Source organism: Juglans regia, chromosome 2 (genome assembly GCF_001411555.2).
Source record: "Juglans regia cultivar Chandler chromosome 2, Walnut 2.0, whole genome shotgun sequence".
NCBI classification, from domain to species: domain Eukaryota; kingdom Viridiplantae; phylum Streptophyta; class Magnoliopsida; order Fagales; family Juglandaceae; genus Juglans; species Juglans regia.
The window spans coordinates 2,334,170-2,361,694 of NC_049902.1; the positions used below are offsets into that span (position 1 = coordinate 2,334,170).

General features: G+C 35.9%; 2 protein-coding genes and 1 pseudogene across 3 annotated transcripts; all 3 read left to right on the forward strand.

Moving 5' to 3' along the window:
- The first annotated feature begins 451 nt into the window (after positions 1–451).
- LOC108982168 (U-box domain-containing protein 54-like) lies at positions 452–2,692 on the forward strand. Of its 2 annotated transcripts, XM_018953463.2 has the most exons (5): positions 452–570; positions 666–981; positions 1,820–1,938; positions 2,056–2,177; positions 2,306–2,692. In XM_018953463.2, the coding sequence occupies exons 2-5, from the start codon at positions 705–707 to the stop codon at positions 2,544–2,546; spliced, it is 759 nt and encodes a 252-aa protein (XP_018809008.1). In that variant the 5' UTR covers positions 452–570; positions 666–704; the 3' UTR covers positions 2,547–2,692. The 2 variants fall into 2 exon arrangements, with proteins under 2 accessions (XP_018809008.1, XP_018809007.1); XM_018953462.2 differs by lacking the exon at positions 452–570 and having other exon boundaries at positions 578–981; positions 2,306–2,688.
- Positions 2,693–12,242: 9,550 nt separating this feature from the next.
- Positions 12,243–19,622, forward strand: LOC109020720 (annotated as a pseudogene).
- Positions 19,623–20,719: 1,097 nt separating this feature from the next.
- On the forward strand, positions 20,720–22,957 carry LOC109020632. The gene has a single exon (XM_019003139.2). The coding sequence runs from the start codon at positions 20,819–20,821 to the stop codon at positions 22,682–22,684; it is 1,866 nt and encodes a 621-aa protein (XP_018858684.2). The 5' UTR covers positions 20,720–20,818; the 3' UTR covers positions 22,685–22,957.
- The last annotated feature ends 4,568 nt before the right edge of the window (positions 22,958–27,525 follow it).

Genomic DNA, 27,525 nt, shown 5'->3' on the forward strand with positions numbered 1-27,525 from the left:
AACTACACAATTTCAGAAGGCTAATTATGAATATATATAAAATGAGTGGAGAAGGCCTTAGAAATTGCCTTTTGGATATTAAAAGGCCCCAAATCCTGACAAAGGGTTGGGAAAACTTGTACATCAATTAAAATGTGATAAATTCCTACCACATTGTAAGACCCACATTGTGTTTTTTTTTTTTCTTTTTTTTTTTTAGGATCATGACATTCAAAGTGCAAATGCCTAACCATAGGGTCAAGGGCCATCAAAGTCCCCCTGTCTATAAAATATGAGGACCAGACGAAAAGATGCTCCATTCACAAGCCTAAGGCTAAGGTCAAATATCACAATGGACTAAAAAAACTAGGATAATAAAGGATAGAAGAGAGCACAAAGCTCAAGAAGTTTTCTTTTTTCTTGTTCTTTTTTCCCTCTTAATTAAAGGGATCGACGTAAGATAAAGGAAAAAAGGTAGAGCTCGAAGGAAGGGTGCTGTGTGACATATCCGTTTGGCCTGCAAAACTTGACAAAAGAGAATCTCTCTTTTCCTTTTCTTTTGTGGCTTTGAGAGCAACGACTCTTTTTCTTGTAGGAACTGTCAATCCACTTGCTACCTAGCATCTAATCTTTGTTATTTTCGCTCTCTTAACCCCCATAGTTTTTGTTCTTTGTGTATGTGTCAGAGGGAAGCCAGGCACTTAAGAGTGAGAGATCAGGAATTCATGGAAGAAGCGCCAAACCATGGAAATACTGCAGAAGATAAGGAAATACAGTATTGCAGTTCGAGAATGATGTCACCTGAGATTGTGGAAATAGTAGAAGATAGCAAGAGTATTGCCAGTAGTAACCGAGACGGAGGAATTCTGCATGATGTTTATGTTGCTGTGGGAAAAGATGATCTGGATGTGCTGAAATGGGCTCTTGATCATGCAGTTTCCCCCGGTGCTCGGGTTTTTCTTGTCCATGTTTTTCCTGCTATTACCTACATACCTACTCCTGGTAACACCATTAATGTTTGGTATTATTATCTCTCTTTCTTTTTCCTTTTTTTTAATAAATTTTTTCTGTATTTGGGATTGAGCTCATGAGAGCAGCATAACAAACTGCAAATAATCTACACGTACATTCAAGCTGCATCCATCAAGATTTTCTTCCATATATATAGATATATAACTGACGTTGTTGTGCTTTCCTGTCTAACATTATCAGTCATGAGCACGCTGAAAATACTTTTCCTAAGATCAAAACTTATCCTGATAATGTTACCAAGAATTTTGATTTCAAAAGTTGAAAAGTGCCCTTTTTAGAAATGCTGTCCTCAAAGAGCACTTTTCATTCATCCTTGATTTTATCTTCCCAATCACATGACTCACTGATATGACACAATATTTTAGAAGAATTCATAGGTTAACCATTTAAATATTGATAAGCCTCTTAAAATGTTACACATCAGTCAGTATAATTACAGATGATAAAGCTGAGGATCATGAAAAACAACATAAAAGAAAAGATACAGACTGAACTGTATGTGTGGCAAATCTAGGTAGGCCAATTAGAAAGTCTGGCAATGTTTTCATAATCGACTACTCTCATGATATTAAGAATCGTTTGGATGGATCTCAAAAGATGCAAGCCAATCAAAGCTTACATCATTCATTGTCTAGAGCAGGATTTTCTTAATTTAGTGTTCTGTGCACATGATCCCTCATTGTGACTGTCTTCTGAAGTGAAATGCAGACACATAAAAAGAAATTTGTTTAGCTGTAAATTCCCTGCTGGACTCTTTAACTCCATGACTATAACAAATATTACTGTCTTCTGAACCTTTTAATGATAGTTGGAAGATTATCAAGGAGCCAATTGAGCGCGGAACAGGTGAAGGTTTACATAAATGAAGAGCATAACAGGAGGAGGAATCTGTTGCAGAAATATATACACTTGTGTAATGAGGCCAAGGTGCAGAACTGTGCTACTTTATATGTAGCTAGCTAACCCAAATGTCATGAGTTAATCACATACCAAGCACACCAGAGAATGCATGGATGATCAAAACACTTTTTTCGCCTCTGACAGGTCACGGTGGAAACAATGCTTCTCGAGAGCAATGTCACAGCCAAAGCAATCCTTGAACTTATTCCTATCCTTAACATTACCAACCTTGTCATGGGAATCAAGCGATCGCCACATTACTCAAGGTATGATGCCTGTTCTCTTGCTGCATATGACTCTGGACCTTTTAGATCATGAACTTAATTAGGAGGAACTGCATATATACCAATGACTTTGGCATTTGACTAGTTAATTAAATTATCATTCTTTTTAGGCGATTGGGGAAAAAAATGGCGAAAGGAGAATTTGTAAAGAAGAATGCACCAGAGTTTTGTGAGGTCACCATTATTCATGAAGGAAAGAAGGTAGTGGAAAGTCAAGAGATAGAAGAACCAGCTTGTTCTACTGATCTATCATCCAGTCTGGGGAGAGCAGAAAAATATAACACCCACCAATCTGACTGGAACTTCTTTGAGTGTGTGTGCTTTTCAGGCAAGCACCTCAATCGAAAATAGAAACTAAAACCTTAGCTTGTATTTGAATGTAATGGTATTTGCAGAAGGTTACATTTCAGAGCATGCAGTACATTGATCAATAGAAGCGAGCATAAATTCCACAATATCTGCACAAACTGGGCATACACAACTTGCATGCATGCACAGGACTTGAAGCCATTTATTGTGTATATATTGTGTGTGTGTGTGGGTAGATGATCAATTACGTACAGGTACTAAAACTCGATCAGTAGGAGAAATAGGTAAAAAAAGGAGCGAGGCATTGATCCATCCAAACGTTTTTTTTAAGTGATTTATTTATTTATTTATTTTTATCTACCTCATCTCGACGAGGTACACCAAAATTAATTGATCAGGAAGAATAAATACAGATATAACTATTTTATAAGTCATTTTATAAACACCCCATAGAATAGTTCCACTTCATTAAAAAGATTTTAATTTTAATTTTTTATTTTCATATTTCAAATTTCAAATTTTGTATTCCCTGATCATTTCCAACAACACAGTCACACTAATGGGTGAAGCTTTCAGATGCGAATTGAGATGCAAGTGTCAATAAAAAGTAAAGGTTCAAAAATTTTGAAAGAACCAAAGATAGAGTTGTGATACGAATAGTCACTTTTGTATAATTTTTATACGTTCTATTGATGTTATTGGCAAAAGCAATTATTTATATTAAAAAAAATAATATCGTCAATTATATTAATAGAGTACACAAAAAATACATAAAAATAACTGTACATAAAATTTTTACGAAAAATATGCGGTTAAAAAAGTAAAGTAAAAGGCATGTTAGCGATGAACATGCTCCACTTGTTGAAAATTAAACTCATGGGCTTGATTTAGTTCACATATCAAAAGCCCACGGCCCAATTTAGTTCACATATTAAAAGCCCACGGCCCAATTTAGTTCACACTATTGAAATTTGACACCCCTGACCGCATTAAAAAAATTAAAAAAAAAAAAAAAAAGAAGCTCTTGAGATTCTTTAAAAAGTAAAAACTCATACAGTTCTATTTTAAATCCTTGAGTCTTCATAAAAATATGAAAAGTGATTTCTTGATTTTCATAAAATTAAAAAATCTTGCCTCCGATCGAGACCTTAAGAAGATTACAAACACTTAAAACACTTAATAAACCGAGATTTTTACATTTTCAAGATATTAGTTTAAAAGAAAGTCCAAAATTTTGGCCGCTAAAATACGTATATATTTTGTGAATGAAAAAATACTAAATGTATTTAAGAAAAACTTATAAACAACTTATTTCTCCACATGTCATTTGTTTTTTTTTTTACAGAAATCATAACTTCATTAATCAAAAAGAAAAAACGATTACACATAATTATCAAGTCATATGACTTGAGAAATATTGTTTAGAATACAATCCCACCACATATTAATACTTTCCACCTTACAAACATTTTTAGCCAGCGTATGTGCTGCCATATTATCCTCCCGATAAACATGTGAAAAAAGACAACTACCAAAACAAGAGGAAAGCTTTTTAATTTCATGATATAACACTCCCAACACAGAATTATCCATGCTATTTTCCTGCAAGGCTTCCACGATTAGATTAGCAAACTGTCACTCTCCACCATAAGCTGTGAAATTCCCATACTAATTGAAACCCTCTGAAAATAGCCAAAAATCCTATAATTTATGTTTCTTCTACCTCAACCTCAGCTTTACTCGCAACCATAAGCACTCGTCCTGAATAATCTCTCAACACAACACCAACACCTGTTTTTCCCAAAGCTGTAAAAGTTGCACCATCAACATTTAACTTCAACCAGTCAAATTGAGGAGGTTGCCATCTATAATGTTGCTTAATCTGTAAACGATTCTTCTGCTTCACTTGATCATAACTTCTCAACAAAATTAAAGCATTATTAGCTACATGTTTAGGACTAAGCAACAACTAATCATGCACATGTTTATTTATTCTATACCAGAAACTCTAAACCAAAGCAAAAAACACAGACATCTTTTCACTCATTGTCCCTTCACAGATTTTCAGAGCTAACTCAAATACCATCATCCTTTTGTCAATGACTAACCCAGGTAAATAATATTGCCAAAACCTCTAGAGAGAATCACAGCTCACCAAAGCATGATGAAGGTACTCATTTTCTGACTTTAATAATCTGTGCATTAAAGAGCTCTCATTTTGGAATAATCTCCACCCTTGATTTGCTAACAAAACCAAGTTGAAAAATTCTTAAATCTTTAAACCCTATCCCTCCTTGAGATTTCCTTTGGCACATTTTATTTCAGCTCAACTAGTGAATCTTACTCTCAATACCCTTTTGGCCCCACCAGAATTTTGACATCATACCCTCCAACTCAGAACACAAACTAGAAGGAAGAAGAAAACAACTCATTGTGTATATTGAAACTTTTCTATCCAAGACTGAAGTTTTTGCCAAACCCTTTGTTTTATAGACTGAAAATCTTTATTTTTTGACCTCCCAATAACAGGTGAAAGCCCAAGATACATCTCATATTGTTGAATATCACAATTATTACATATATTCTTGATCTCATTCTTAGCTTCCACACTCACATTACCACCAAATACAATAGCAGTTATTTCCTTATTAATCCTCTGACCTGAGATAGATTCATACTTCTCCAAAAAAATTTGCACTCTTTTATTCTCATCCTCCTTAGCCTTATAGAAAATAACACTATCATCAGCAAAGAGCAGATGATTAATATTCGGAGCCTCTCTACAGATTTTTATACCAGCAATATCCTTCCTCAACCCAGAAGTCCTCAAAAGGGAGATCAAACCCTCAATACAAATGAGAAATAGATAAGGGGACAGAGGGTCTCCTTGTCTCAAATCCCTAGTAACGGTGAGAGGACCCTTAGGCTCTCCATTGATCAAAAAAGAAAAAGAGACAGACCTAACACAACACATAATCAACTCTATAAAACTCTGATGAAAACCCATCACCTCCATAACATATGTTATAAACCCTCACTTAATTCTATCATAGACCGTACTCATATCTAACGTTAACGACATGTATCCATTTTCCCCCTTCCTTTTTGTTTAAAATAATGTATCAATTCATAAGCAATTAATACATTATCATAAATGAGACCAGGAACAAAAGCACTTTGACTCTCACTAATAACACTTGATAAGACAGTTTTCAACCTATTAGAAAGAACCTTGGAAATGAGTTTATAAATGACATTACACAAGCTAATGGGCCTATAGTCACTAGCTTTAACATGACACTTCTTTTAGGAGTAAGGGTATATGAGTATGGTTTAGAGAAGAAGGAAAAACACATGAATTTAAAGGTTGTAGAACTGTTGAGGTAACAAAATTTCCAACCACATGCCAATACTTTTGGAAAAACATATTGGTGACTTCAGGACCAGGGGCCTTCGTAGGATTCATTTGTTGCAAAGCTTCCTTCACATCATCAGCATTATACTCCTTAGTCAGATCCACATTCATTTGATAAGAGACTTTACCAACTAGAGGTTCCAAAAAATCCAAAGAGCCACTCGAATTAGAACTTGTAAACAGATTCTGAAAATAGTCTAAAATGATCCTATCTCTTCCAACCACTTCTTGGCATTGCCCATTCTCATTTGAATCTTTAAAATATTGTTCTTCTTCCTCTTTTGAGAAGCTTTCATGTGGAAATACTTAGTATTGAGATCACCATCTTTAAGCTATAAAGCTTTTGATCTTTACCTCCACATTACCTCATTTCTTTCCATCCAAATCTGAACCTCTTCTCTTGCCAAATTCATAGCATCTATATTGACTCCTGCTGGAAGCCTCTCATGCAATCTTTGCATATTCAATTGAGCTTTACTAAGTTGCTTTTGAACATGGCCAAAGACCTGTTTATTCCAAACCCCCAATTGTGCTCCACGGTCCTTGATCATTGTAGCTACCTCTCCCATATTAGACTGGCTAGTACTCATACTCCAAAGTTCCAAACACCTTTGATCTCCTCACAGTCTTTCTCACCTACCCACATAACCTCAAATTTAAAAGGTTTCTTCACCTTACAAGACTCAACTTCTCCCTCCAAGTCAACCCAAATGGGCAAGTGATCATAATAAGCCACCAGACCATGTGTAACTCTTGCATTAGGAAAACAATTCCACCAAGCAGAATTAGCTAAGAACCTGTCAATCCTTTCACTAATACAATAGTTGCCTACTCTCCTATTGCACCAAGTGAACTTATGACCAGAATATCCCAAATCTCTCAAATCACACTCTCCAATCACCTCCCTAAAAGTAGCTAGTTGCCTCTCAGGCGTTGGTCTCCCTCCCCTTTTCTCATGATGAAACAACAACTCATTAAAATCCCTCATAACCAACCATGCGTCCCCATTAGTTTTACATAATGAACTAATTAGATTCCATGTTCTATATCGCAAATGTGTTTCAGGATAGCCATACACAGCAGTTAAAAACCATTGCCCTACACTCAAATTAACATCTTTAATAATAGCATCAATATGGTAGGAAGAATAATTAAGAATAGACAAATCAATATCTCTAACCCATAACAGCGCAATACCCCCACCACCATCCTCTACAGTATTGTCCATCCCCAAAATGGCCTTTGAATCATTTCCCTGAATCTCCGGCGACTGCACACCCTGAGAAGAAGAGGAGGGAGAAGATTTTGTAGATTCCTTTGCTTTGTTTTTCATTGCTGAGAACCAATCACCATACACACCAACACGGAGCCATACCTCATAAGGATAATCCTTCATGGAAGGCAACTCAGCATACTGAGGAACACTACCACACTAATTCTCTCCATGTCCCAAATGACCACACCAATAGTAAAAATTTGGGAGTCTCTCATAAGAGAAACTGACCCAAACAGAATCACCACTCCAAATTGAGAACTTAGTGCCCCTTAGCAAAGGTTCATAAACAAGCAAAGTAACCCGGACCCTCATATACTCCCCCCATGCCATCTCCCCTTCATCCAGGTCCACTTCTTCGACTATGCCAATCTTTTTACCTAGTAAACGACCCACATATTCATTCCTAGCCATCAGTGGTAGATCATGGATCTTTACCCAAAACATTTCCGTCGTTAATTGGATCTACTGCACCTGTTTCCTGCCATCAACTTCCTTCATCAAGACTAGTAGCTTATCAAAAGACCAAGGGCCCTCGAGAAGGACCTTCTCCTTATCCCTCCTATCTTCGAACTCAACAAGTAGAAGAGATGAATTGAGATCTCTAAACTTCACCCCCATCACAAGATGCCAAGCTTTCCTCATTGTACTCTTGAAAATGAAATGGATGTTTTCCGGACGTTTCTACGTCCACAATCCTCTACCGATAGTTAAAATCGTTTTTTTTTTTTTTAATTTTTTACTTTTTCTTTCACCTTTTTTTAAACTATTTAGATATTTTTTAAAAATAAAAAAAAATCACATATTTATTTAAAAATACTTACTTAATTGCTAATCTCTAAGTAAAAATTATTTAAAAAAAAATGGGTAGAGGATTTCCTTTCCATTATCTCTCTCTCTCTCTCTCAACACATAGCTACAATCATAAATAAATTTTATAAAAAAAAAAACTCATAAGATGACACATGATTTCATATGATACGTTATATATATATATATATATATATATATATATATATATGTATGTATATATATTTTTTATGATAAAAATAACTTCATAGTCTAACGTACTACTACATAAAATTATATTAAATTGTAAATTTACTTATGTGAAATGATATTCTGATCAATAAAATATATTTCAATATATAATAGTTTTATGTGTGAAGATCACGCTGATTGAAGTTTCTTAGCTCCCGGATTAATTTGGCGTATATCCACTTCTCTGATTTGGTATTAATAAAAAAGGAAATTTGGAGTTTACTTAGAAATTGAAACAAACATATCAAGTTCATTTGCATATAAATTAAACACACATGACACGACTACCGTTTCGGTGGAAGCAAAACACTCACTACTGATCCTCCCTGGTCATGCAAAATGAGTAGACCCAGTTCTTTTAATATATATTCATTTTTCCTTTTCCACTTTTAATATTCATATACGTTAGACTCACTACTAATATTGATTAAATAATCATATTACACTAATTATGATTTATTTATTTATTTATTTAATATGAATCAATTTCCATATCAATAATCCATATATCCAGTAGTACTGAACATTCTGTTAGTTGGTTATTCGACCATTACAATAGTATAGACACACTTCATATTCACAATATCAAAAAATAAAGTAGTTCTTGTTGATATGGAAACGACCTGTCGCCCACTTTCCAGCGAGGATGCTAAAGATTATTACAGTGCAAATCAAATAGGCCGCTAATTCCAGTCTACAAATCTTTCATTGTTTTTTTTGTATATGTCCAATTATATATGTTTTTATTCCCTCTGTAGATGGATCATCCACTTCATGAATATTGTCGTTTTATTATATATATAGCTTTTTGCTTAAAAAAAGAGAGTAAAATAACCTAACTAATATATATATATATATATATATATTAATTATTTGATATTGATTTTATAATATAAGATGGTAGTTAAAATAAAAATGAATAGTATTTAGCATTTCTCTATGAATTACGTATGCATGTTAGATAGTGAAAGTGTTTCATTTCATTTCATCTTATTTTATTATTACAATTTTTTTAAATTTTTATACAAAATATAATAAATAATTTAATTTTTTTAAATTCAATAATAATAATAATATTAAAAAATAATATTCTAAAAATATTTTATTTAACTTTTAACTTTCATCTCAACTCACTATCCAAACAGCACCTAGATTTAAAACGCCAATAAATAAAGCATGTATAATTCTTGTTGCATCGATCAACTTAGGCTATGTTTTGTGTAAAACTCATCTCAATCTATCTCAAATTAATTATTATGACTAGACTCAATATTACTTTTTCAACTTTTCTTAAAATGTTAAACATGATATATCAACCTATTTATTACATTTAAATACATATCTCAATCTATTTTATATATTCAAATATGTTTAAATAGGACTCATAAAATATTATTTTTTACAAATAAACTCAAATCATTTGAGATCATTTTCGCAATCAAACGCAGTCGAGCTGTTGCATAGTGCATGCAGGACCACAAGAATTAAACAAACACATACAAATATATATGTATATATTAATATAAAATATAAAATATTAATGTTTGAACAATAATAATAATATATATGTAGGAATTAATATAAAGTATACAGTAACAGTAATGAACTAATCTGCCATAAATAATAATGGTTAGTGGAGGTAGGTGCAGATCGATCGATCGAGGGAGGTAATGATCACTCCGATTGGATTAAAGGAAAACGCACATCTTTATCAAAGTGGATGTCTATATGACTATATATATATCTTTTTCCACCATTGCTTGGACTACTGCGCGCGCTCAGCCTCGATCATCGATGGATACCAGCTCCCGGTCTTAAGCTTAATGTTGATGTATCATTCAACCATGCACGTTGACAACTTTCAGCCACCATGTATATATATATATATATATATATATATATATATATATATATATATATGTGTGTGCTCGCTGATCTACGTACGAGGTTCCTCACTCATGATGCAGCATCATTGATGCTTTGAATATTGCTCGCGCGACATCATTTAAATAGAGAACTCTCCTTTGATAGGAAGGGCCTAGATCTACTAGTCTACAATCCAGGCTCATTCGCTATCTCTCGTATCATCATCATAGAGATCTAGCGACTGATCCCAATCTATCACATCGTACACTAATTAACATCGCCTTCAGTTGGATCGGATCCAATGTATGAATAATTCCACCGAAGTTCTGAGTTTGGATAAGTCAAAATATTACTTCCTCAGTTTGTATTTGATTCACTTCACAACTGCAGGTAGCCAGGTAGGATGCTCGGACTGAGGCCAAGCATTTCTCTCCTTAAAATGATCCTAAAGTCCAAACATGTAACTATTGTGAAAAACGATGACAGATAAAATAAAATAAATACAAATAAATTAATCATTCGATATAAAATTAATATGGTTTGCCTATGTCTAACGAGTTGTATAAGATTTTATTATATTAAAGAATCACAAAATATATTTTGGGATCAAATTTTACTGTTCAGAACACTCAGAACCCGTTAAATTGTTCATTAAATATATATATTTATAGTGTCGTACAGTAGGAATATTAATTTTTATTTTTTTACATTATTCATTTGAATGGAATGTTGAGTGCGTCTCAAGTGAATTATATGTCCGATGTTCGCTTGAATGATATGTCAAGCAAGAGTCAAGCAAACTCTCTATTAAAGACTTACTTGAGCTACCTGTTGTGTAAACGTCGAGCAAACTTTTTATTTGGCTTCTCGAGTTAAAACAGTGCCAAAAAATTTTTCCCAATCCAAGCCTATGCTCCATAATCCAAGCCAAAAAATCATAATGTATTTTTCTCAAATTGGATCATCAAATCAAATGGACACACCAATAAAACCAAGTTCTGCAAATCCTACAGTAACAAAAGGAAAAATTGAGCGAAAATATTGGGAAATCAGCAAAGAGGCTAATTATACATCAGCCTACACTCTTCATATACCTCACGTTGCATCTTTTTTTTCTTTTTTTAATTCAAAACATTAAGTGCCATTTGGTTGCAGTCAATAATAGACTGATGTAAATATTACCAAAACAACGACCTGGCAAGAAAATGACAAGAATCTTTGTTTGTCCTTGTCAATAAATATAAACTACTCACATATTTATATATTTTTTTATTTTTTAAATATATTAAAAAATTAAAAAATAAAATAAAATAAAAAACTAAATTTGTGCTAGCGGCGCGGCATTGCTGAGGAGGCATAAAAAACAGTAGCAGATCGCCCTAAGAGCACTTTCATTGGATTAGTTAAAATTTAAATGTAAGATGAATTTAACATTTAACTATTACATTCACATAAGTTTCTACATTGGAATAGCTATTTTTTCATTATATGACAATAAAATAATATAAGATGAATTTAACTTTGACTATTCACATCAAATCTCTAAATTGGATTATCTATTTATTCATTATATAGTAATGAGTAATTAATAATTTTGAAAATTTTTTAATTTTTTTAATTATGAATTTATTTTATTTTATCATATTGTACTATTCATAATATTATATATTAATTAGTAATTGTATTCTAATTATATTTTTTCAATTGTCATTTAAAATGAAGAGAGAAATAATTGATATTAAAAGGAGAAAGAAAGAAATAATATAAAAGGAATTTGATGAATGAATAGTGTGTTCTAAATTTAGAAATTAGTTTGGATATTACTGTAGCTATATTCTAAATATTTGAAATATAGCTAATTCAATGTGAGCAATTTACTGACTTAATAACTAAATTCTCATTAGATTTAACTTTTAACTAATCCAATGAGAATGCTCTAACAGTCCCACGTGCATATACTTATCGTATCGGGTCCACCACCTGGCAAGGCCCCACGAACTCCACGCTTAAGAAATTAAAATAAATAAATGAATAAATAAATGGGAGCGATGCACGTGGTGGCCTCTGTTCTTTCTATCTATATATATCCATTCCTTCTTGGTTATGAAACTCATTATTGGACTCCAAACAAGACCTTGTATGTTTCTGCGAGCGTGGGAGTCTCTGTTGTGGAGGACTGACTGAGCAAGACAGAGGGGGGGAGAGGGACAGGCAGTGTGAGTTCGGAGACTAAAGCTTTGAGTGCTGCATGTCACACGATTGCATTGAGACCAACTGCGGTGGATTTGAAGAGCTTGTTAACCCCTTGCAATGGCCTCAACTCCGCAAAAAACGACGGCCTCTGCTTCTTCCTTTCTCGCCGACGATATTTCTTCTTCTTCTTCGTCTTCCTCCATTTTCCAGGACGCCACCGCTTCGGCTTCGGTCTCGGCCTCCGCAGCCAATGCCGAGCAAGATTGTAGCGTAGCCTCCACCGATCGCAGCAACGATCAGCTCGGTAAGAAGGTTGCCATGGCGTCAGTGATCGACGCCGTAGATTCACTTCCAGAACCTTCCGCCAATACCTCTTCCAAAGGTCCCCTCTCTCTCTGTTATTATTCGTTTTCTGTTATCCTCTCAGCTCTAGTTCAGTTCCAATCTTGATGCTCTGTTTGTTGCTTGCTTCTAGCATATTTTAAAAAAATATGCAGATATTTTCTATTCTGAACCAGAATGTTCCTGATTATATCCCAAATTATAACTAATGCAAATGCAAAGCTGGTAAATGATGCATCCCTATCTATTTCTTCTGGATGTTCTTGATGAATTTTGCACTGCTTGACTGTATCCCTTTGTTTTATTCTCACGCAAACTGCTAATATGATATTTTCCAATTTACTGATCACTCAAGTTTGTTGCATTTGATGTGTAGGGATTCCGACTATGCTGAGGGCTCAAACAAGACATCCTTTGGATCCTTTATCTGCCACTGAGATCTCAGTGGCAGTGGCAACTGTCAGGGCAGCTGGAGCCACACCAGAGGTTGTGATTGCACCATTGATTGTTTCTTAGGAAGACATCTTTTTTTTTTTTTTTTGGGTATAATAATCTGTAATGTTTACTTTGAACGTGGTGAACTCATCGATTTTGGTCCTTTCAGGTCAGAGATAGCATGCGCTTCATAGAAGTGGTTCTGTTTGAGCCAGATAAACACGTTGTTGCTCTGGCAGATGCATATTTCTTCCCTCCTTTCCAACCGTCTTTAGTTCCAAAAACCAAAGGCGGACCAGTGGTCCCTAGCAAGCTCCCACCAAGGCGAGCTAGACTAATTGTCTACAACAGAAAGTCAAATGAGACAAGTGTATGGGTTGTTGAGTTATCAGAAGTACATGCTGTAACCCGCAGTGGACATCATAGGGGTAAAGTTATTTCATCACGATTTGTTCCAAATGTTCAGCCTCCAATGGTAATTTTCTTTCACCACATTTGAGCCTGTAGTATATACCTGTATTCTTTGTTCACTTTGGGTAAGATTATTAACATAGGACTGGAGTTTGAAATTCTGTATTACTTACTTTCAACTAAACTCTTATGCCTCTGAGGAACATGGAGCAAAAGTATTGCAATTGTTGGTTTTTCCCCTTCCTCTTCTGGTCATTACAACTTTTGATGCTGTTTTACGTGAGTTAAAAATGGAAGAGCAATGTTGATTTAACATAAATGCCGGTTTTAGATTTATGTGAAAACTGCGGCATGTCTTCTTTGCATTGTGGTGGTAAACTTTCAACATATCATTTTGCTTTTGTATGGTTCAGTTAGAGGCAAGTAACTTTTGCGGATTCTTTTCTGGGGGGATTTTGGACATCTGGGGAAGGGGTGTCGGGGAGAGGGAGGGGGTATGAGGTTTTGTTGGTTGATATACTGAAGATTGGTTCTAAGGTGGGGTAACGATGGTTTGGCCTGCCTTAGGTTACTTCAAGCTTAGCATGCGCTACATATAAGCTCATTCTAACCACAACTTGTTTAACTAGTGGGCAGAGTGCATTTGGATGCTGAGGTGATCTGATGATCTGAGTTGATATGTGAATAGTAGTGTTTTTTAAGTCTCATTGAGATGTATTTGAATGTAAATATGTTAATATATGTATTTGAATGTATGAAGTAGGTTGAAATGGGTTTAACTTTTTTATGGAAAGTTAAAAATTAGTGGGTCCCATCAATGATTGGTTTGAGATGGGTTCAGTTGATTTCAACAACCAAACATAACTTGCCAAGTTATGGATGAGCCTGATCCAAACTATTTTCCTCATATAAGCTATAACTTTTCTCCTCAAATAATGCTTGTGAATTATATTGTGGACTAGGAAATGACAAGCAAATTTACTTTCTTTCTTGTACTGTAATTACTATAGATTGGATGAAAATCCTATCTAAAAGTAAAAAATAAAAATAAAAAACCATGAAAACCATAAAAGCTTGCCTTAAAATTGAAGTTTATTTTATCTAAACATGAGTTGCAGTTTGAGAATGGATTGTTCTTTTTCATATATAACTCATGCCTCACAACCTGCTGGTAAATTTTAATATTTAAGGTCAACCAATGTGCAGGAATTGGATTTTCATAATTTTATTCTTTCCTGATACAAATCTGACAAACAAATCCACAGAAAAGGATAAAAGAAAGCCAATTTTGGTTGGGTTTTGTTTTACCGGGTTTTGGTCTGAACTGCTGGCTCTAGATTCAAGTTTTCTCTGAAAAATTCTCTTTCCTTGATATACAACTGTAATTTTCTAGAAGACATGTAGTGCTTTGTTTTTGACCTACTTATTCTGTGATGTTGTTTTTCTTGATATCATTCAGGATGCTGTAGAATATGCTGAATGTGAAGCTGCCGTGAAAGACTTCCCCCCATTTAGAGAGGCAATGAAGAGGCGGGGTATTGAGGACATGGATCTTGTGATGGTTGATATATGGTAATTATTTCTAAAGCCAGTGGTTTCTGCATGTTCTATAAGTAATTGATTTTTGCAAAATCTGTTGTTAACTTTGCTTTTACACATTCTCCATGTAGGTGTGTTGGTTATCATGGTGAAGCTGATGCTCCTTGCCGAAGACTTTCCAAACCACTTATATTCTGTAGAACTGAGAGTGACTGCCCTATGGAAAATGGATATGCACGCCCAGTTGAGGGTGTCTATGTACTTTTGATATGCAAAAAATGGTGGTGATTGAGTTTGAAGACTGTAAATTCGTGCCCCTACCTCCAGCTGATCCACTAAGGAATTATACTGCTGGTGAAAGCAGAGGGGGTGTTGATCGAAGTGATGTAAAGCCTTTACAAATTACCCAGCCTGAAGGTCCGAGCTTCCGCGTTAATGGCTACTTTGTAGAATGGCAGAAGGTAGATGTTATTTTGCCAGACTAGGTTGAGTAATTTTTGTTGTTCTAAGTTCAGAAAATTATTCAGAATATCTATATTTTGTTATGGTTGTCAGTGGAATTTTCGTATTGGTTTCTCTCCTAGAGAGGGTTTGGTTATATATTCTGTTGCATACATTGATGGTAGTCGAGGACGAAGATCTGTGGCCCACAGGTTGAGTTTCGTGGAGATAGTTGTGCCTTATGGAGATCCAAATAATCCACACTACAGGAAAAATGCCTTTGATGCAGGGGAAGATGGCCTCGGAAAGAATGCACACTCTCTTAAGAAGGTTTATAATTGTTACTCATTATATTTGTTTGTGACAACTTACAATTTCTACCGGTGGAACTTGATTGGTTTGAAACAAAACTACCATGTACAGGGATGTGATTGTTTGGGATATATCAAATACTTTGATGCCCACTTCACAAACTTCACCGGAGGTGTTGAAACAATTGAAAATTGTGTATGTTTGCATGAAGAGGATCATGGAATTCTATGGAAGCATCAAGATTGGAGAACAGGCTTGGCAGAAGTACGAAGATCTAGACGGCTGTCAGTGTCTTTTGTATGCACTGTGGCTAATTATGAGTATGGATTTTTCTGGAACTTTTATCAGGCAAGTTAAATATCAGATTGCTTGAATGCAAAATCTAGTATGCTTGCGTTTCTATAAATGTTGATTAGACCTGTATGTCATCTTTGAACTGAAGGAAGTTCTGTAAAATTGTAATACAAGTGGTGCAAAAGTAAACTAAGAGCGCGTAACATGTTCTCTAGATGATGGTAAAATGAGTGGCAGTTCTCTTTAATGTGCAAGTTATACGCTGTTACAGGATGGAAAAATTGAAGCTGAAGTTAAACTTACAGGAATTCTCAGCTTAGGAGCATTGCAACCTGGAGAAGTACAAAAGTATGGTACAATGATAACACCGGCTTTATATGCACCAGTTCATCAGCACTTTTTTGTTGCTCGTATGGACATGGCTGTAGATTGCAAACCTGGTGAAGCTTTCAATCAGGTGCCCTGCTTTGAACTTCAGGGACTCTTTTTATTGGTTATCTCGTGCCTTATTATCATGATGTGTCAAAATAAGAGCCAGCTGGGAGTTGCACGATACTGACAATTAAAGTTCCTGCTGGGAGTAATTGGCATGAGCTATGACATTAGTTGTACTTATTAAGATTATGGTATTGCTCTATATGTACTCAAATTCTTCTGCATAGGTATGCTTTGGATCCTTAATATGCTTAACAATTCAGCAGGCGATCATCTTTCCTTTTTTTTTCTTGAAAAAAATATCCCTGAGGCCGTCTTTGTGCTTGGAGACATTAGGAAGGCAGCTTTTAAATTACTGTTTTCTATGTGCCTGATGATATCTAAAAGTAATGTAGAACCTTTCCAGCAATCTTTTTTAAGTAGTCTACAGAGTATTGATTTGGTCCTTAAAGATTCAGAACCTTAATGGGGAATGCTTGTGGGTTATTTTCCGTTGGTCAGCTGAGAAACAAATCTTGGCAATCTATAAAAGACTTTAATACGGGTAAAAATGGTTGTAAGTAACCAGGCTTGCTTCCCTGAAATCAAAGCATCGCTAGTAGATTTTATGCTCTTGTAAGTTGCTGTTATCGAGAACAATGCTTCTACATTGTTGTTTACTTAACAATATCAGATCTTTCATCCCCTCATTTTGTAGGTTGTAGAGGTTAATGTTAGAGTTGAGGAACCTGGAGAGAACAATGTTCACAATAATGCTTTCTATGCTGAAGAGAGACTGCTCAAATCTGAGATGGAAGCAATGAGTGATTGTGATCCTTTCACTGCTCGACATTGGATTGTAAGGCATCCTATCCTTCTTTTAGCGATAAAACATTTTTTATTACTATATTGTAGTATGCATATGTTCTTTTTCTTGAGTTCCTTTAGTTGTATCAAGCACTTTTTTTGGACTCTATATGGAATTATTTATGTTGTTTAACACAACTTTAGATAAAGTCAAATCTTTTTTCGTTTCTCGATTTCAAATGAAGTTATTTTCAATTGTGTTGTAGTATTTTATAATCAGTCGGAATTTTGAAATGACTTCATCTCATTTCTGGTTTATGTAATTTCCTTAAACGCATTTTGTGAGCTATGTTGAGCAGACAGAAGACTTCCCATATTCCCTGAAAACTGATTGGGCTTAACCACATCTAGTTTGGTGGCAAGACCAGGTGAAGGCCCAGTCAACCAACCTAAAGCAATCGATTTCCGCTTTAGGTAATAGCTTACAGTATCTTATATATTGTCATAACTAATTTTTGTAAAGCTTTTTAGTCTGGCTAATTGATTTTGGCCTTTAACTTCTTGTAAGTAGTAGCCTATAACAGCATGTCATCATCAGGTGCAAATATTGTTATAACTAATGCTTGTAAAATTGGCCCTGCTGATAGATTTCAGCAATTAGATTCTAAGTAGCAGCATATGTCAGTGGTGTCTCAGTTGCAAATATTGTCATAGCAAGAGTTTGTGAAGAAACATCCTGCTAGTTGATACCATCAATACACATAATTTGAGGTTGGAGCTTCTGGCTCTAACCAGAGCTTATGTGGGCTTTTGAAGCTTTTACACCACAGCTATAAGTACGGGCTGATCTTAGATTTACTTGTTTCCTATGGTTGAGAATTTGCACAATTTTGCACTCCAGGTGAGGAATACAAGAACCGTCAATCGCACTGGACAGTTAACAGGCTACAAACTTGTACCTGGTTCAAACTGTTTGCCATTAGCTGGTTTGGAGGCTAAGTTTATGAGAAGAGCTGCTTTCTTGAAGCATAATCTCTGGGTTACACAATATGCTCATGATGAAATGTTTCCTGGAGGAGAGTTCCCTAATCAAAATCCACGTGTTGGTGAAGGATTGGCTACATGGGTTCAGAAGGATCGATCTCTAGAAGAAACAGATATAGTTCTTTGGTTGGTCACTTCTCCTTTGGTTTATTCCCTGCAACTTATATACTGAAGCAGCTCTCTCTATATAAATAAGCCGGAAATTCTGTTTCTGATTATAAAGTACACTTTTTCTCATCATATACAAATTCTCCCTCATGACTTTTCACATGATCCAGATTTCCTTTTGACTATTTTTTAAAATTATGATTGCGTGGTGTCATCTTATTTTGATCACGATTATTCTTATTGCTGCTAGCTCCATTTCTCTATCACCTCTTGGTTGGAATTATTTTGATGAATAATTAGTAAGTAATCTTGTGAAATGCAGGTACGTATTTGAAATCCAACTCGTCCCTCGATTGGAAGATTGGCCTGTTAAGCCAGTGGAGCGCATTGGCTTTATGCTTATGGTAATCACTGGTTAATCTTAACCTGCATATGTACTTGTAAATAAATAAAAAAATCATATGTTGTTTGCACATCTTGATTGTGGCATTAGTAATGAAAAGACATCGGTGATCGGCCTGTATTTGGGAGAATTGGCCCGAGGTGTAAATTCAACATCTTGTATCTGATGTTTGTATGCCACTTGCTTGATAGAGAGAATGCAACAAGTGCCAATCTGTACCTTAGGCAAGAACTACAACCCTTATCATCACCCAAGACCATTCTTCAACTAAGTTTGTTTGAATGGTCACTTAGCAGTTTGAACATGTAGTGACCATAGAGTTGGCTTTATCTGTTCATATAAGTGGATATTTTGTGTAAATTGACTCCTCCTGAATCGTCATAAATATATATATATATATATATATTTATATATATTTGTTATGTGTCTCATATGTGATACTGATTCTGATGATGGATGTGCGTGTGTATGCAGCCTCATGGGTTCTTCAACTGTTCTCCTGCTGTAGATGTTCCTCCCAACTCCTATGAATTGGATGCCAAAGGAAATGATGTCAAGGACAATGGGATAGCCAAGACAATTCAGCCTGCATTGCTGGCGAAGATGTGAAGAGATATTGCTTTCATGTGAATGTCTTTTATATGTAAAAGAAAGGTGACATTCTGTTGCTTTCAATTCAAGCAAGCAATATGTGGGGAGTTCTTCAATCTCTATAAATGGAGCTTTATTCTGATTCTGTGATTGGAATTTCTTTTATTGCTTTATGGCTATCACGGATTCGAATGTTGATCACTGCATCTATAAAACACATTTCTTGTTTATTTGCTGAGTTGATTTGAACTCATCTCATCTAATTTAATCATTATAATTTTTTTTAATTTTTACACAAAATATAATAAACAATTCAACTTTTTCAAATCTTAAAACGATAATAATATTAAAAAATAATATTTTAACAATATTTTATTAAATTTTTATCTCAATTCATCTCATCTGAACTCATTATCTATCTTATTTCATTTCATCTAATTTTCAAATTGAAATATTTTACTTTTTCATCTAATCATTATATAATTATTATAACTTTATCAGACTTACAAAAAAATATAAAAAATAATTCCACTTTTCTTAAAATTTCAAATTAAAAAATTTATATTTTAAAAGTATTTTATTTTATAATATTTTTATTTAATATTTCTTTTTTATTTTTCAAAACATAATAAAATATCATAATTTTAATTATTTTAATATTATATATAAATTATTTTATTATTATTCGTATAATCTCATTTCCGGGGGCATAAGCTTGAGAATTTCGTTTTTTCTTCTAGGCAAGTTTGATTATTGAATAATATTATATTCTTAGAAATGGAGAGGTGAAAGCTCTGCGAAGGCCCATAAAGTGGAGTGAGCTGATACGTGTCATATTGGATTTTAACGCTGCATTTCTATCTGTTTTCCACGTTCTATTGCTTTCTCTTCTGTAGAGATAATGTTTGGTCAATGGAGTCCAAAGACTTGTGGAATTTTCTTTTTAAAATTTGAAATTAGTCCAACACTGTGAATATACGTGGCGTTTTTTAGTTGGTCTCACTTCATCAAATCCTTTGATGCTTTGTCCGATTGATTCACTGGTAGGACCCTCCTACTGCTTTGCCACGTCATTTCTCTCCCCTCCATATCGAATTTATTTATTTAATTTGACCTGCGAGACCAAAAAAGTCCTCTTTCCCACAGGAAAAGAGGACCCAAATCAATAATACGTTACAGGCTTTTATTACAGCTTTATCCCAAAATAAAACAAAATAGTAAAAATAATTAAATGCTTTATATATATATATATATATATATATATATATATATTTTTTTTTATGCTAGTGCTTTCTTCCTGGCCGGCATACAATTAAGCAAGCAACAGGGACGCTGAAACATCGTTGCAGTTCTAGTACTTCAGATTTTGGTCTCTCCGCTACTTCATGGCTGTCCCTGCTGACGACAAGACGCTCAATTTCCAAGATGAGCTCTCTTTTCCAATTCTGCTTGCGGCCCGAGTCATCAAGTCCGCCCAAGAAGCAGAATCCTCCAAGCAGGAATGCTCCGACCTCGCCATGCAAGTCGAACGCCTCTCCAGTATGCTCCGCTCCACCGTCCGACTCGCCGCCGTGTCCACCCATCCACTATACGAGCGACCCGTCCGTCGGATCGTCGCCGACGTGGCCAAGAATCTTGAGCGAGCCCTCACTCTCATCCGCAAGTGCAAGCACAGCGGGGTTCTCCGCCAGGTGTTCTCCATCACCACCACCGCCGACTTCCGGAAGGTCTCCAACCTTTTGGAGTCTTCCATCGGAGACATGAAATGGCTCTTATCGATATTTGACTCCGACGGGACCAATCTCTCGCTCCCTCCCATCGCAAGCAACGACCCTATTCTCGCCTGGGTCTGGTCCTACATCGCCACCATCCAGATGGGCCAGCTCAAGGATCGTACCGACGCCGCCAAAGAGCTCGCTTCGCTGGCCGACGACAACGACCGCAACAAGAAGATGATCGTGGAAGAGGGAGGGATTGCCCCCTTGCTCAAACTCCTCAAGGAGGGCGCGTCCGCCGAGGCCCAAATCGCTGCCGCCACCGCTCTCTCCAACATCGCCACGGACAAGGAGAGGGTCATTTCCATTGTCCAGAACCCCGGGGTTCCGATCATTGTGCATGTCCTCGGTGACTCGTCGACGAGGGTTCAGATTCCGGTGGCGAATCTGGTGGCGCGGATGGCCGAACTGTACCCGGAGGCGCAGGAGGAGTTTGCGCGGGAAAACGCGACGAGGCCGCTTGTGTCGACGCTGTCGATGGGTGCGGTTCTGGATGATCCGAAGCTTCATTTGGGTAAGACCACCTTCCACTCCCTTGTTCAAATTAACAAAGAGTTAACTAAAAATGGCAAAGCACCATCAATAAACGATCATAATAATTCTTCATCATTGTTGGGTCGCTCTCAATCGAGTTCTACTCACTACGATGGGAGTAGCAGAGGCGGGCATTATAATAGGAAGGAGAGGGAGTGGGAGACTGAATCACCCGAGGTGAAACTTAAGGTCAAGGTCAATTGCGCCGAGGCTTTGTGGAAATTGTCCAAAGGGAGTTTGGTAAATAGCAAGAAAATTGCGGAGACAAAAGGGTTGCTTTGCTTGGCGAAGATTATTGAGGTTGAGAGAGGAGATTTGCAACTCAATTGCTTGATGACCGTGATGGAGATAGCGGCAGTGGCGGCATCCAATTCTGACCTCAGGCGAGCGGCTTTCAAGACTAATTCGCCACCTGCAAAAGCTGTATTCGATCAGCTTTTGAGGGTAACTCAAGAAGGGAGTAGTCCCAGATTGCAAGTTCCTGCCATCAGAGCAATTGGGTTTTTGGCTCGGACTTTCCCTGCAAGCTGGGAGAGACGGATAATTAGGCCTTTGGTTGTGCAGCTTGGTAACAATAATGTGGACGTGGCAACGGAGGCTGCTGTTGCATTGGGGAAATTCGTGTCCCCAGAGAACTTCAATTGTGTAGAGCATTCGAAGGCGGTTATAGAGTTTGATGGGATTCCACCCCTAATGAAGTTGTTGGAAATTCAAGAACAGGGGCCTCGTATGCACGGAGTCGTGTTGTTGTGTTACCTTGCTTTGCAAGTTAGCAACAACAAAGCTCTTGAACAAGCAGAGGCGTTGAAGGCTCTTGAGGATGCTGCCCGTCCTGTTATTGCTCAAAATCCTGGTTTGAGGGATCTGTTTGCCAAGGCCATACACCAACTCACTGTTTATCAGGATGCAGCTTATCCGCACAGACAACCTTCAGCAACTTAAATGCCGGAGTCTTACTAGCCAGAACTATTCCTCCATGTGAGTGTCTTAGATTGTAACATACCAAAAACGGATTGGTGTAAGGTAAACAATATTTGACCATAGAGGATCTGATTGTTCACGTGATTGCATTGTCTTTCCAAGTACTTGTGTTGATTGGTTGAGTTTAGCTTTTAAGAGTGAACGTTTTAATATGTACTTGTAACTGTTTGCACATAACTTTGACAGAATTTTATTGTTGTATTTCTGAGGAATTATCAATTCTTGTTTCCCCTATGTTATCTAACAATCGATATGTTTCGATCTTTCTCCCGGTTTTATTATTCCCTAATGAATAATTTTTATTTTTAGAAGTACTAACATTTCTTTGATATGTTTTAGATTTTTAATACGCCTCTATGGCACAATATTTACCCTGAGGGATAGCTCAGCTGGTCTGGCTTTAGGTTTGCTCCCCAATGGTCACCAGTTTAAGTCCCTTTAGGGCTACTGGAAGTTTACCAACTTCAAGATCCCTGGGATTAGTCGAGGTGCATGCAAGCTGGCCTGGACACCCACGGTTATCAAAAAAAATATTTACTTAAAAAACAACTTTCTAATATGCCACTATGGAAAGGATCTACTGAAGTAACATCGATTTTATTTAGTGAGTGGAAACTTTTTTCTGAAGCAAGAGTGATCAAGTTTCTTCTATGGTTGTGGTTCTATTTTGTTCTATTTGCAGACTGATTTGGATGAGCTTGTCTCAGATTGCAACTTCCGTTGCATCTTTTGGGCAATGTTCATTGCAAGCTTTCTGATTGTTTGAATCGGTCACATGGAAGGTTCGAAGCATATCTTACTTTAACTTCAGGTTACAAAGGCTGCAAGTTATGACTCTTTTTTTGAGTGTATTATATTGCTGCAAGCTTCATATTTTAGTTAGCCATGTTTCTAGTAATTGTTCTTGTGAATATAATGTGCAATAATTACTTTGACTGTTTAGCCTCTTTCACCTCTAGTACTGGTTATGGTCTTTAAGCATTTCTATCATGACAATGATGTCTTTCCCAAACCACAATATCATTTGGGTTTGGGCAGGAAATGGACCAACCGCTTTTTTGTGTCATTCCAAGTATCTCTCATTCATAACAAGAATACTATCTTAAATTCTCACTTCACCAAAAAAATAAAAATAAAATAATACTATCAATTATCAAACTTAGTATTTTCTCTGTTAGTATTTTCATTGTTGCCACTGGCCATTTTCTGTTGTCACCATTTGCGGTCCTCCACTATCCCCACTTGTTTGCACTGGGGTTTACACTATCCAACTTATTTATTTATTTTTTGAATTCCAAATTTATTAAAAAATCCTCATTTATGGCGGAAGAATATTATGGATCGCTTCCAAATAAACAAGAAAACCAACCAAAGAATAAAAAAGAACTAAAAAACCACCACAATACTTATTAAACCAAAAATACCTCTAATAGAAATAAAGAATAAGAAGACAGCGTGGTAACAAAGAATCTCAAAACCAACCCAGAAATAAGGAACTACAACCTGCACGCATTAAATATCCCTCATCAGCAGATAAGATAAGGAGCATTTGTCAAGGTGCAACAAGCTTTTAAGTCTTCTAGGAATAAGACTATGAGCACGAAAATCCAAACAAGAATTACGAGCTCTTTATTTGGCAAAAAAATAAGCAAAAAAGTCTTGAAAAACATGACACATGCAACAATTAAGAGTCCGAATAAGCTCAATCACCTCTTTCCAAAAATCTCATAAATATTAGTGGGAACATTCACCATGATGAATCCATGAAAGCAACATCATAGAATTTGTCTTAACTATAATATCCGATAATCACAGGTCTTTATAAAGTTGAAGTTTATCTCTTAAAGTCCAAAATTCAACTACAATATTAGTCTGGATTTGATAGTGATGAGAAAAACCTGCAAATAAATCTCATATATGATCTCGAATCACACCACCTCCACCAGATAAGCCATGATTACCAAGCAAACAACCATCTATATTTAACTTCCAATAACCACGATCTGGAAGTTGCCAAGCAAAAGCTCTAGCTTTAGTACACTGCAGCATAAGGACAAGACATCTAATGCTCCGCAGCATCTCTTGGTCCCAAACAGAACAAGATTTGAACTTCATAGGCATCACAAACACATTCTGAATCTGCATCAGAATAGCTTACACAATATGCTCCCAAGTGAATTTGCTATCCTCCATGCAAATCTTACACTGAAAAAACCAAAGTTCCCAAATAATTATAGTCAGAATAAGGCCACGCACTATCCCCTGCTGAGAAGAACTTTTGGCTTTCGACCACCAAAGTAAAGCACAATAAAAAATACTTTGACCTCTTCTATATCTCACCTCTAACCTGTTGGAAAAAAATTTCTAAATTTTTTTCAGCTAGAAAACCATTCCCAAACAAATGTTATTCCATTTCAATAGCACCTTTATCCACACAACAATAGCAGCGAGATGGTAAATGAATACCAATTTTTTTAACATTCGCATCAACAGGCAGCGCATGATTCTAGAATTTCCAACTAATATAAGAGATTTTACTAAAAATACCTCTAAACCAGGTCCATTTTGCCCAATGGGGGAGGTTCCGATTGAAGCCTTAAAATATTTCATGTCCCATTAGTCGAAAATTTACCATTAGACGAAGGTGCCCAAATGAAAATATCTGGACATTGCTTCAACCGAATATTAGATTGCAGAATTTCATTATATAAATCTTCCCCGACCAAAGTTGAAAGACAAGGAATATTCCAACCGACTGAATATAGCAAATCACAAATCTAGAGCAAATGAGAGTCAATCTCTTGAATCCGATTAGCTAGCACACCAGATGGAAGCCAAAGCTCAAACCAAAAATTTACCTTACCTTCCCATATCTTCCATAAACCATGTTTGAAAATCAAAGGAACTCTATCAAGCACACTTCTCCAGACCACGAGGAGACTAAGCAGCTTCTAAAGGTGACATATTCCTCAAATATTGGCTCTTAAAAAAAATTTCCCAAAGAGAATCACTCCCAATCAATTTCCATGCAAACTTTAGTAAAAACGAATTATGCACTTCCTTAAGGTACCCCACCCCCAAACCATCTTCTTGAATCGGTCAGCAAACTTTCCTCCATAAAACCCAGGCTTTTTTCTTTCTCCCTTCCTTGGAACCCCACAAATTTCTGATAGCATACGTTGAATATCTCTAAACACTATCAGAAGAATTTTTAGCATAGATAGAACATGAATCAGCACTCTATTAAGGATATGCTTCAATAACACCAATCTTTCATTGGAAGAAAGAAGACTTATTTTCCAACCAGCAACTTTCTTCCTGATTTTCTCAACAAGCGGCTTTAACATAAAAGATATAAGTATACTAGTATGTAGCAGCACACCAAGGTAAGTCAAGGAAATTTACCCACAATAAATCCCGAAACCTCTAGCATCTTTTGTTTTCTAGTATATATTATTTTATTTTATTTTTTGGCAAAATAAACTTTATTTTTTTTTGCAGTAATCCTTTGTCCCAAAATAGATTCATATATTTTCAAAGTTTTCAAAAGACCCCACATGGATCGCTTATCTCCTCTTGAGAAAATCAGCAAATCATCCACATAGAGAAGCTGCAAAATCCTCAAACAAGAATTCAAAAAATTATATGACTTAATAGTGCCCAAAGCAAATTTTGAATCCAGTAATCTAGAAAGGATATCTTCCAATAAAATAAGAAGATAAGGTGAAAGAGGATCACCTTGCCTTATCCCACGCGAAGCCTTGAAGAATCTTTTAGATATTCCATTCAGCATAATCGAAAAGGAAGGAGAGGAGATACACTGAAGAATAATGTCACACCAGCCTATGGAGAAGCTGAATCCCTTCAAACTCAAAGAAGAAAACAACAATTAACACGATCATATGCCTTCTCCATATCAATCTTACAAATCACATTCCCTCCATGAACTTTTATATCCAATCCAGTGACCAGTTCTTGAGTAATTGAGATATTTTAAAAAATGTTACAATTGCTTACAAAAGCTAATTGAGCAGGTGAGATCAACTTACCTAAAATACGAGCCAAACGATTCACCATAATCTTGGAGAAAATCTTATATACCACACAACACAAACTAATAGGCTTGAATTTAGTGAAACTATCTGGTTTATCCACTTTTGGAATAAGGACTAAGTTTGTAGCACCATAAAAAGTGGGTAAAGGATAACCATTAAAGAAATCCATCGCCGCACACATCATCTTGAACAATATTCTAAGCAACTTTGAAAAAAGCTGCAGAAAACCCATCTAGTCCAGGACAACTATCATCTGGAATTGAATCAAGAGCTTCTTTAACTTCCTTCAAAGATGGAGGCTGAAGAAGAGCCGCATTTTCCTCCTCCGAAACCAACTTAGGAATGAGAGAAAATACATCTTCATCTCTAACAACTTGTTCAGAGGACAAAAGCTTCTAATAAAAATTAATAGCTCCAACATAAATCTCCTCAAGAGACTTTAAAGAAGACCCATTTTGCAAGGTTAAAGAAGTTAGAATATTTCTTCTCGTTTTGTTCATGATACTCACATGGAAGAATCGAGTATTCGCATCACCCTCCTTCAACCATTGAATGCACGATTTTTTTTTCCACAAAATCTCCTCTCTGTCCAACCATAACTGATGCTTCGTCTTAAGCTGTAACATTTTATTTTCTGCCATCTCAGAATAATTTCCAGCCACCTCTTTCTCCAAACCAATCAATTGATCCTCCACCAATTGTAACTCATTCTCTACATGACCAAAAGTTGAAACATTCCACAATTTA

Coding starts and splice junctions, on each gene's coding strand:
- LOC108982168 (XM_018953462.2), top strand. CDS start 657: ATGTGTCAGAGGGAAGCCAGGCACTTAAGAGTGAGAGATCAGGAATTC. Junction 1,939..2,055: donor ACTTGTGTAATGAGGCCAAG/GTGCAGAACTGT, acceptor CGCCTCTGACAG/GTCACGGTGGAAACAATGCT. Junction 2,178..2,305: donor CGATCGCCACATTACTCAAG/GTATGATGCCTG, acceptor CATTCTTTTTAG/GCGATTGGGGAAAAAAATGG.
- LOC109020632 (XM_019003139.2), top strand. CDS start 20,819: ATGGCTGTCCCTGCTGACGACAAGACGCTCAATTTCCAAGATGAGCTC.